Below are 12,641 nucleotides of genomic sequence, written 5' to 3'. Positions count from 1 at the left end.
AAGCCAGAGTCAGGTCTTTCCCACAAAGTCTCTCATATTTAGCACTATTGACTTGTTGGGTCTGGTAATTCTCTTTGATTGAGGATGCTGTGCATTCAGAATGTTTAGTAACATCCTCCAGACTTGCAAAATATAAATATGTCTCCAGGCATAGCCCTATATATCTAGGGGAGGGGAGAATAAACACAGGGGAGGAAGGGAGTTAATCTTCATAGAGAATCACTGTTTTGGAAGAATTAGTAAAAACATATTCAGTCTAGAGAATTACTTCTTTCTAAGGCTTTGCTATGTTGCTGCAAACACATTTTCCTGATTAAAAAAAAAAACAACATAAGATGATTTTATAAGTAATTTTAATAAGAAGCTGCTGGATTTAGTCTAGCAAAGGAAGATTCTTTTTTTGATTAAACAAATATCTCTTGATCCCTAAATCCACAAGTATAATAAATAATTATAATGTGCTGATATTTTTCTAAATGCCTCACAAAATCTATCTTCTATAATCTATCTTCTGTAATCTTACAACAATGGAGATGTCTGAGAATAGTATCCCCATTTTAGAGATGAAAATACAGAGGCACAGAGGAATGACTACCTGCCCTAAAGTTACACATAAGTATTGAGAGGTCATCTGAATCCAGAGCCCATGTGCATATTGCTTTTCTATATGGACAAATGTATTTTTGATCAATTTGAAAGATTAACTGGGAATAAAAAAATCTCTGTTTAAAAACATGTGTATATTTTGATTTTGACTATGGCTCTGACCAATATAACATTGCTAAACATGGAAAAATAAAGTTGCAATTCAATAACTTTGTTTGTTCACTTACAAAGAACAAGAAAAAATATTTTAAGATTCCTTTTGGGTAACTTTTGTTTGTACAGTAGATTTAACAAACTTGCCCATAAAATTAAATTTTTATAAAACAAAAGCAGTTTTACTATTCGTATTTATTACCAAAAAGTAAATCTGTGTTCCCAAAGCTTAAGTATTCTGTTGAGTTAGATTTTTCTAAGAATTTTTCACATATCCAGGCAATTATATAGTTGGGACGATAGTTATTTACTGCAGACTCATTAAGACTATAGTTTTCTTTAAATTTTAGTTCATCTCAGTCATTTTGTCCTCCCATTCATCTCAGCAATGGAATTTTTCATGTCTGAAAGTCTCTGGGTAGTTCCCTCATAAGTCTTTTAATTAAATTCCCCTTTACTCCATTTACATGGGTTCTTTCAAAATATAATAGCTTTGTACTGTAATATATAATGTTAATTGGTGTCCCACATGTGCATTATCAAATTGATTTAAAACTGTACCTTCTCAAGTATTTAAAACTTGTGAAAGTAGGGCCTCCCCTGGTGGTGCAGTGGTTGAGCTCTGGGCTGCGAAGCTGCCTGCAGCCTCTGCAGCTCCAGTTCGATCCCCGGCCTCCAGCGAGGGTGTCCCACTTGGCACGCAGACCTCTCCCGCTGCTCCCCTCAGCAGTGTATTTCAGTCAATCCACCTGTTCTGCTCCCAACTCTGACTCTGGTGAATCCTCTCACTCCCATCCTTCTTGCCTATACCCTAGTTCTTCTACACACACAAAAAAAAAATAAATTAAAAAATTAAAAGTAAAGGTAGAGAAGCCTCCCTGGTGGTACAGGGGTTAAAGTCTCAGAGCTGTCAAGCTATTGCCAGCCACTGTGGCATGACTTTGATCCCTGGCCAGGGAGCTAACCCACATGGCATGGTAGACGCCTCCTGTCTCATCAGCTGCTCCCCTCAGCAGTGTATTTCAGTCAGTCGGCCTGTTCTGTTCCCCACTCTGTTTCTGGTGAATCCTCTCACCCACCGCACCTCTGGCATACACTTCAGTTCTTGTATGCATAAATAAGTAAAAGTAAATCTAAAAAAAACTTAAAAGAACCTTAAAGGACTATTTAGGACCATATCTCAGGTCCTTGACTTCCATATCAAAAATAGAATTTTCAGTTTCTTTTTTGCTGTAATCATTTTGTTTCCTTAACAACTAGGAACTGGTTAGAAAATGTTTTAAATTAGTAATGAAAGGTTACAGTGGATCTACTTAACATGATCTTAATATTATGATACTCAAGTGATTCCAGACCTCAAGAACTCAAGCTTATTAAGATTAAGTTCAGTAAACAATTATTATAATAGCAGAACTACGGACTGTACATTGCTGGTCAATTATTCATCTATATAGCCAAAGATATATTTTGCCTAAAATCATAGCCCCATTTCAACTTGGTATGTGACATTGAGCAAGTCACTTTCCTGCCATAGAAATGGTACTGTTTAGTAGGCATGATGACAGGTCCAAAGGCAATGAAAGAGGAATTGGATGTGCTCTTTTGCCCAGAAGTCACAGTCAGGGAGGAAATCTGACATTTAAAGGTATAATTAAAACATATTGTGATGATGGGCAAAGTGGAGGTAAATGGAAGGAAAGGTCATATTTTTTTCTGAGCTGCTGGTCCCGTAAGTGAAAAATGAAGTTATTCTAACAAGTCCCCTAATAGTTTCACAGCAGGGTTATGCTAAATACCAAATTTAAAATGATATATTCACTCAAAAGCAACTTTATAAAATATAAAATAGCACCATAACCAATAACCTAAAGGCTGGATATACACTTAAGAATCCCACTCTAAAATCTTCTAAGGAGATAATTGCACATGTGTGAAAAGATATGTGTAAAAGAATTCTGTTTTTAGTGCTGCTTATAACAAGGAAAAATGAAATACTTGGAGCATCTATCAGTAGGGGAATAGATTGATAAATTGTGGTAAAGCCATATTATAGAATACTATGTATCATTGAAATTGATGCTTGTCTGTCTGTACACAAAGTCTTCAACATTTAAATATAAGAATAGCCTCAACATATAATTGAATTGAAAATGCAACTCACAAAAGAGCATATATCTTCTGATCCTGCTTCAGTAAAAGTGTGTGTCTATATCTGTTTATCTATCTATCTATCTATCTATCTATCTATCTATCTATCTATCTACCTACCTCCCTATCTAAAGATCCAAAAGTAGAATGCTCACAAAGCATGACAGTAGTTAACTTTTGTAAGATTTTCCTTTTATTCATGATGCATTTCTTGTTTGTATTACTGAGTTTGAAAATTTAGGTTAACTATGAAATATAAGACAATTGTAATGTCTTTAAAAATCTTTCTAGAATTGTCACATTGGATACAAACCAGATTTTGTCTAGATAAGTTGTTCAACAAAAACCTTTTTAGCAATTACTATGTGCAGGCATTGTTAGGTATGAGACACAGAGTAATGGAGAATACAGACAAGTTCCTAGATAATTTTATAATACAACCTGAAAATCACAATTTTTTAAATAAAACACTGAAAAGATATGAAATTCTAAAGCCATAGAAATTTAAACTGCCCTATTTATATGAGGTTTGTCCTATTACATAAAGACTCAGTTGCAACGTCTAGTTTGGGTGTCTGTATTTGAAACAAAGCCATTTTGTCATTCCAAAAGAATATGACCTCCCCCTACTCATAAAGTCGTAATTTCAATAAACTCCTATCATATGATGAAAATCAAAATGTTTGAATGGGTCCTTCCTTTGTTCTTCCTTCCTTTTCATTTTATACTATTAGTTCTTTCTTCCTTTCTTTAATTGGTATAAAGTACAGAATAACTGTGAGGTCAGAACCTCCATGAGTAAACATTCTGGCAGTTATCCCTGATAAAACATTTCTAAGGTTCAGAGCATTATAGATATGCATGGGTAATTGAACTCAACTCCCCACAAAAGCATATTAAATTAAGTAAAGATAGTTCAATTTCCACATCCCAACCTTAATTCACTGTGAGCTTCAGCCTACTTATTGTACTGGAAGTTTGCTTACATTTGTAATGAATTTTTCTCCAATTCATTAGATGTCCAAGAGGGTGCCCGGATGACTTTCCAAATGATTTATTGAGATCTATTCAGTCTCTGTTTCCTAAGTCCCCAAGAAACCACTTGAGGGGCAGCAACAGCTATTTTTTAGGAAATGTCAAAATCTTCAATAAATTGGCTATTAAGATATAGTCCTTTAAGACAACTCCAGTAAGTTAAGTAATTAGAAACCTTTTTATTTCTATTTTATAAAACAAGAATATGCTTCCTTGAAATCAATTATAGTTACATGCATTTATATATTAGTTATATGGTATTAAAAATTTCCTTTCTCCCTTGCTAATCAAACCATTCATGCAATGTTTTAGTTTTCATTTAACTAACTAATAGGAAAGAACTTAACCAGCTTGGAAACACAAAAATCTATTTATGCAGAATATAGTAACTTTGCAAGAAATGTAGGTAGACATGTTTTTGCTCTTTTTTATTATAGCTTGAAATAACTTCTGTTTAACGTTAGTAACTAAAAATAGCAAATGCCACACATCAGCTGTTTGATATAATTATGGTTTGATCTTATCATTACAAAGTGGACTTTATTTTCTGATGAAGACCTTTGTCATGCAAACATGGGGCAACATTAATAGTATTCATGTGAAACTTTTTTTTTAAGATACGAGGAGGAAAGCTCATGATTACTTATACCCGTAAAAGTGATGCTGGCAAATATGTTTGTGTTGGAACCAACATGGTTGGAGAACGTGAGAGTGAAGTTGCAGAGCTAACTGTGTTAGGTAAGTGCGAATCTGTTGAATCTGCCCACTGCAAAGCATATATCTTATTATTATTTTGTATCATTATATGAGGGGAAGAAATGATCTTTTCTCAATGGTAAAACAATAATAGGGTGGGGTTCAGGAAGAGGTGAGAAAGGATCATTGAAGCCTCCTGGGAAGATAAAAGACCTGGGAAAAGAAACACTCAACTAGGAAGGACTTTCAAGAAGTGAGGGACTATATGGAAAGATTTTCTAAATAAATTGTAAGTGTGTTCTTTTTTTCATTTACATCATTCCATTTATTGCTTTGAAAAAGCATCTGAATGGGTTAGGTTTTAGTTCATCAAGATCCTGGAAGTCTATCAATGGAAAAGAAAGAAGAACATAGGCAGCATTGCAGAAAGAGATGGATTATTTGAATCTGAGGGGTCTCTAACTGTTGGGAGTGGCAATTTTAAAAAAAGACATGTGGGGGGCCTCCCTTGTGACGCAGCGGTTGAGCGCTGGGCTGTGAAGCTGCCCGCAGCCTCTGCAGCGCTGGTTCGATCCTCGGCCGCCGGTGAGGGTCCCACATGGCGTGACAGACCTCTCCTGCCGCCCGCTGCTCCCCTCAGCAGTGTATTTCGGTCCATCTGCCTGTTCTGCTCTCTGCTCTGGCTCTGGTGAATTCTCTCACCCTCCTGCGCTTCTGATTGTATCCAGTGCTTGTATAAATAAATATTAAAAAAAAAGACATGTGGCAAGGTACCCAGCACAGCCCAGCGGTACTCAGACTCACCTATAAGTGTGTCCTTTTTAACATCTAAAGTGCATTTTAGTTTTCATTTTTGTCTTGAGATGACTCTTTCTAATTTTAGAGAGACCATCATTTGTGAAGAGACCTAGTAACTTGGCAGTAACTGTGGATGACAGCGCGGAATTTAAATGTGAAGCCAGAGGTGACCCTGTACCAACGGTCCGATGGAGGAAAGATGATGGAGAACTGCCCAAATCCAGGTATAGATTGGAGCAGCGATGTGACTCAATCACTCTGAATTTCTGTGTTTCTAACTAGACCACTATCCATATAGATACCATTAGAATTGTCTCCTGTAGCTTCTTGGTCAGGCCAGATACAGAACTAGAAATAATTAGAGTCAGGAGGTGCCATGCTTCCTCTGAACATTTCTGATAAGAACTATATTGTCTTGACCCTGGCCTGCCCAGGGAACCCTTGTGAGATGTGATAGCCTTATACTGACTTCTTTTCTGTTAAACCACATGATAGTGAATGTCAGCTTCTTATATGGAACCAAATATGGAGGGAAAGGAGGTGCAACATCTAAGGATATAATTATGAGCCAGTTATAAAGTGAGCTTCTTTTGCTTCACTATGATACCACCAGAGAAAAGTAGAGGTCAGAGTTTCTTGGAAGCTGTCAGGTCCTTAAATTGGCTGGGCAGCTTTAGGGAACCAGGCAGCAAAATGCAGTCTTCAATGTGGTACATATATACCATGGAATATTACTCAGCATTCAAAAAAGATAAACACATGCAATTTGCTGCAACATGGATGGCGCTGGAAGGCTGGAAGGGATCATGCTCAGCGAAATAAGCCAAAAAGAAAAAGAAAAATACCGGATGGTCTCACTCATAGCAGGAATCTAGAAAACTTAAATAAGGGACCAGGAAAATGAATAACTATAAGAAAGTGAAAATCAAAATCAACAAAAAACTATGAACCAGAGACACTTTTAGGGGGGCAGGGGCGGGAGGGGAGGGATTGGGGTCAGAATGGGGGGCTGCAATTGTATGGGGAATATAACAATAAAATTTATAAAAAAAAAATGTAAAAAAAAAAAAGAGGTTATATTCAATTAAAAAAAAATGCAGTCTTCAGGTACTACCTTTAGGCAGTCTTCTCTAATGTATGCATTAATGTAGCAACATGTGTTGAGCACCTGCTAGACTTTTTGACAAGTAACAGTAGCTTGGATATTGTTCTGGATTTTAAGGAGCTCACACAAGGACAAATGTGTGAGTAGACACAGAATAAGATATTAAGCCCCCTGTGGGAGCAACAAACACAGAGAGAGTTCTCAAAGGAAAGTGGCATATAAGCAATGTTTGAAAAATATGTATTCATTTGATCAGTAAGAAAAAGAATATACTAGAAAAGGGACATTACATGTTTCGAGTGTTGCAAAATTTAGTATGACTAGGGCGTGGGTCATGTGGCAAGAAGTAAATGGGATATCATGTTGGAAAGCTGGGGGGTAAAATTTTCAGGGGTGAATGCCATGAGTTTATCTTTTTTGATTGCTGAATAATATTCAATTGTGTATATATGCTACATCTTCCTGATCCAGTAATCAATTTTTGGGCATTTGGCTTCTTTCCAGGTTTTGCCTATTGTAAATAGTGCTACAGTAAACATAGGGGTGCAGGTGGCTAGAAGGAATTATGTTCAGTGAAATAAGCCAGAAGGAAAAAGAAAAATATTGCATGGTTTCACTTAACGCAGGAATATAGGGGAACCAAATGAGACATCAGTGTAAAAAAATATTAACAGTACAAAACACAACAAAGCAAAAATGGACAATTATAAATCAGAGACATCCTGCAGGGGAGGAGGTGGGAGAGGGATCAGAGGGAGGGAGGGAGGAGCAGGGTACTGAGGTGATGGTGCACGGGTGCATTGGTGAAGGAAACTCTATGGGGACTACACATGAGGGGGTGGGGGAAAGCAAATATTGTTTAAAAATGAACAATGATATAAAAAATAAAAATTAATTTAAAATTTCAGGGGCATTGTATAATAAACTGCAGGATTTTTGAGTCACATTACATGTACACTGAAGAGCCCAGAGCAATGTGTGTGAATAGAATAACATTTTAGAGAAAATAATTATTTGACCCAATGGATGTTACATTAATGTGGGAAAAGGCCAGTGGCAGGGTCATTATTGTGGTCCACATAAAAGGTGTGAATTGTCTGAACAGGAAGATGAGAAAGATAGGGGTCAAGTGTAGAGAGAACTTTCTGAGACTAAATTGATGAATTGGAGGATTTCCTAGGTATAGGGGAGCTGAAGAACAAAATTAGTACACTCTCAGAAGGAGTTTGTTTATTAGACAGGGTGAGGAAAATGCAGTTTTATTTAAAGAACATGATTACCTGTGGGAAATGATACCTAATTATTAGTCAGTTGGTATTATGAATTTAGAGCTTAGATGAGATAGGGGCTAATAATGTCTGGGTGGTTAATTGAGATATAAACTATAGAGATAACTATAACTCAGAAATCTTGTAGACTAAAAGGAGTAGTAAACTGAAACATCTTGGGAAACTCACATAACATGTAAGAGTAGAGAAGCTAAGGCAAGATAATTGACTCTCTGGGCTTAGCTACCAACTCTGCCTCTGACTAGCTGAGGACCAAAGTCAGGTTACCTCACCATCATATGCCTCAGTTTCCTCATCTTCAGAAGGGAGATAAGCATAATACTTGATATAATTGTTAGATGAGTTTAAAAGATTAAACCTATAAAACACTTAAAGTCTGACATGTAATAAGAATTACTTTAATGGTCTATATTTCTTACTTTTTGTATGAGTACAATAGTATGAAGAAATAAATACATGACAACTTGGCCCAAAAATATTTTTTAGAAAGTAATTTACCATACAGTGTGCTATAAATAAAAAACTAATTAAAAAAGGTAGTTTGATATGTTAGCCCACATAAGTATAAAAACAAGCCCTTTATTGTCTGTGTGCTGACTTAGAGGCATACTTAATTTTACCTTTTGTTTTAAATTTTCTGAAGAGAATGTTGCATGTGATTTGTAGCCTAGGTGTGTTTTATTTGTAATGATGGGATCTTTCAAGTAGAAAGTGAGCTAACTGTATCATTTCTTTTGTTCTATCACTAGATATGAAATCAGAGATGATCATACCTTGAAAATTCGGAAGGTAATGGCTGGAGACATGGGATCCTATACTTGTGTTGCAGAAAATATGGTTGGAAAAGCTGAAGCATCAGCTACTCTGACTGTCCAAGGTAGGATTTGGGGGACATTTTGTGTTTGTTTTATCGTATGAAACATAATGTTGCAAATTTGAAGAAAATATTGCTAATTAATGTTATCTATATTAAATACAGACTTAAAATACTATTACAGATATTTTAAGCATGTTTAAAGGAAATTATTGTTTTGCCTATGGGTGCTCTGTAAGCATTTGTTACAGGAAATAGAACTGAATTTTCAAAATAATGCCTTTTTTTTTTTTTTCTTGTCAAGTGCGGGAGGAGAATGTGCTTTAATCTCTGGAGTTTCAAGCATAGAGCCCTTCTAATCTTTTAATTCAATGATAGTGCTTGCCATGGAAACTTTGTCTTTGAACAGAAACAAATCTACCGTTCCTTCAAGTCATATGCTTCCAAGGATCTATACAGTTCAGAAAACAAAAATGAGAATATTCTAGTCCCCTTCACAATGTAAGATATACCTGTAGAAGTAGGGTTATTTTGGGGTCTTTTTCTGTATTTTCTGCACACATAGTATCTGATGACATAACAGATAATAAATATTGAGGAATCAAAGAATTGGCTTTGCACTTTGCTAATTTTGATGAAGACTTATTACTTGGTGTTCAGTTAGCCAATGTGGATGCCATATTCTCTGGCTGTAAGCTTTTAATGTCAGCATCATATACCATCTATTATATTCATAACCCAGGTGTTTTCCATTCTCATAATACCTTTTCTCCACACTCTCATATTATTTCTCTCTGTGCCTTATCTATGAACTCTACCTTACCTTATTCCCTTTTAGGGACACATTGTTTATTATGGAATTTGAGAGACAGTAACCTTTACAAAACATTTTGTTGGTAAAAGAAAATACCCTATTTTGACGAGGATATAGAGTAAACAGGGATTTGGGCCATAAACCACTTAGCTCGTTTCTGGGTCTGACGTTAGCAACATGGGGTGCTGTCATCTTTTCTGAACACTGTCTCCTCTCAAACTATTATAAAGAAAAAGGGGGCTTTCGAGGGAGTGCTTCTACTGTGGACTTTCTACAAAAGAACCTTGTGGGCTTTTTACTGTAGACAAAAAGAATAAAGAATATTTCCTTCCTGTCTCTAAAGCCATTATGTCCCACTTTGGGGTTTTTAGCTCAACCTCATAAAAACAAAAGGAAAAAAAAAAAAAGATCAAGAACAAACATTGAATTTCTAAGGCCAAGACTACTTCTCTTTAATCTAACTTAGACCTGAACTTCACATAAGGCTTTACATTTAGAGAAAGCATAAATTTAAGAGATGTCAAATTGAAGTTCAAAAGCTCTCCAGAGGGAGTAAAAGTAGCCTGGGATGAATACAAGACTTGAAAAGGTGTGTCTATCTCCAGGAAATTGTGACAGGGAGGTTGATTGTCCATTGCATGAGTCAGAAATGTATTTCACTTTATGTTTTAAAGTCCTTTGCCTCGGGAATCTGATGCTTTTATAAACAATACCCGTTCTGTTATATGTACCTTAGACAGTGAAATAAAGTAAAGTGTCTTCCAGTAGTTTTAAGCTCTATCTGAAGCTAATTCAGCATTGAGGTTTCCGTGTGGAATTTTTGCTCCATAAATCTGGATTTCAAGGGAAATTGGGTATAAGTGGTCAAATATAGAAAATACTTGAAAGAATTTTAGAAGTTCTTGTTTCAACTGTGTTGAATTTTCTATAAACTTACAAAAGAATTGTATATTACTGAGAGGTGATATGTCTTTCAAATATTAAAATAAAATATACATATTAACATCACTACAAAAACACCTTTAATGTGCTAGAGTAATACATACAATATGTCAAAGAAAGTGACATGATTCCCATGAGAAGTTATGTCTTTTTGGGCCTCCCCGGTGGCGCAGCGGTTGAGCGCTGGGTTGCGAAGCTGCCCGCGGCCTCTGCGGCGCCGGTTCGATCCCCGGCTGCTCCCTGGCCACTGGAGGAGGGTCCCACATGGCGCGCAGACCTCTCCTGCCGCCCGCTGCTCCCCTCAGCAGTGTACTTCGGTCCTTCTGTCTGCTCTGCTCCCTGCTCTGGCTCTGTTGAATTCTCTCACCCTCCCGCGCTTCTGACTGTACCCAGTGCATGTATAAACAAAACAAACAAACAAACCAGCAAACAAATAAATAAAGCATGCCTCTATCAAAAAAAAAATAAAAAAAAGAAGTTATGTCTTTTTTCTATACTTGAAATTGGATATAGAAAAATACCAGTTACTAAAAAGAAACTAAGAAGAAATGAATGTATTTGATAGAATGAAACAGTTAAAATAAAAAAAAAAATAGTAGTGTAGTGTGCTTCATTTTTTATGTGGTTCATTTTTAAAAGTCAATATTGAACTCAGTATGAGGCTGAACATAATCTTCATCTCTTTCTCACACCGATACAATGAATGTTTAATTTTGAGAATAATGTTGGACAAAATAAAAACCCTGTGTTTCAGGTAAAAGTTATGGAGAAAAAAACTCTTAGACAGGGTGACTGTTTGATTTTTACCCTCTGTGCAGATGTGATTAATTCTAACATTAATAAACAAACCTTGATTTGAGAAAGTTTTTTACATTGTTTTTCCTTAAAATCCCTTACATTTGATCATTCAGATACTCTACCTATGCATATTTCTTTAAACATACTTTCCTTGGTTCCAGGGATCATTTGGACTTCTATATTTGTGGATTATTCATTGCTTAGCATGGTACCGGCCATCTTGTAGGGCCTTTGTCTAATAAATGCATGTTAAAATTTGAAATATGAATATGGGCTTCTGTTTCAGTGATAGAAATACCACAGGGAAATCCCAGGGGGAATTCCAGCAGCTTCAGTCCTGGTACCAATGGTGGTTTCCATTGCATAAAATTTGAAGCAATGACCATCTGTGATGGCTGCCTGGGGGTCTCTGAATGAGAACAAAATAAAATCTAGGACTAGACAGTTTCCAAAACATGTATGAAGTTGCTATTTAAATATACAGATTTCTTTGTACATGTTCTTTGAGAATAAGATTTTGGAGAACTAGATTGGGTGGGGCACAGAAGTTTGTTTTTCTTTTTCAACAAGCATTTTTAGGAATCCTTGGAATGAAGAGTTGCTTAATGAGCTGACAGAAAGAATAAAGGGCTTGAAAAAATTTCTCTGGAGTTTGGGAATTGCCAGAATTAGAAGAAAATATTACAAAGCCTTGTGTAGTTAAGAGCATTGATATTGAAGTCAGAGTTAGACAGAATTTAGTTTCTTTCTTTAGCCAATATGTGACCTTAAACAATGTTATGTAAACTTTCTGAGTGTAAGTTGACTCATGTATAAAAAGGGCATAGTAATATCAATCTTGTATAATTTTATAAGGATTAAATTAAACTTTATATATAAAATACTAATATATCATCTATTATAAAGTAAATGTTTATAATTAAGGAGCATAGTACTCATATTGTTATAATTATATACATTATTATTTTCTAATATTATTACATACATTGTTATTGAATATTATAATACTCATGCTATTAATACCTTTATTGCTTGCTTTTAATAATTGTTGATTGCTTAATAAGAAAAATAATAATGTTCAGATAATTCTAGGCAGGTAGTTTTCCTTTGCTGTTATAAATGAGAAATTTGTCATGATAATGTAATTATTTTAATTAATTATGTAACAAATTATTGACAATTCTTCTCAAATATAAAACATTACATTTTCATTAAAAATATATATTGACTTTTATGCAATAGTAAATGTAATGGCTATTGTCCTGTCAAAGCAAGTGCTAGGTTTATGTTGAAGTTTTACAAAATAATTAGATTAATTAATGCAAATTAGGATCATTTGGGATAAGAAATGATTCAAAGACATTCATATTTTATGTGCAGCAGAGTGTTATTGTTGTAGGAAAATGTTCAGCAGAGGGTATTTCACCTCAGTTCTGATTGTGC

The 12,641-nt window shown here is 35.4% G+C and overlaps 1 protein-coding gene across 1 annotated transcript in view; it reads left to right on the top strand.

Moving 5' to 3' along the window:
* Positions 1-12,641, top strand: part of ROBO1 (roundabout guidance receptor 1) — a gene marked incomplete at both ends in the record, with an annotated part of 751,012 nt that overhangs the window by 627,633 nt on the left and 110,738 nt on the right. The window contains 3 exons of the mRNA XM_084232634.1: positions 4,560-4,680; positions 5,522-5,660; positions 8,580-8,707. Coding sequence (XP_084088760.1) covers positions 4,560-4,680; positions 5,522-5,660; positions 8,580-8,707 — 388 coding nt within the window. The remainder of the gene's footprint in view (positions 1-4,559; positions 4,681-5,521; positions 5,661-8,579; positions 8,708-12,641) is intronic.

This window comes from Talpa europaea (genome assembly GCF_964194135.1).
Source record: "Talpa europaea genome assembly, chromosome: 4".
Taxonomy (NCBI): Eukaryota; Metazoa; Chordata; class Mammalia; order Eulipotyphla; family Talpidae; genus Talpa; species Talpa europaea.
The sequence above is the reverse complement of the archived record's forward strand: the minus strand, read 5'-3'. Positions and strand labels throughout refer to the sequence as shown.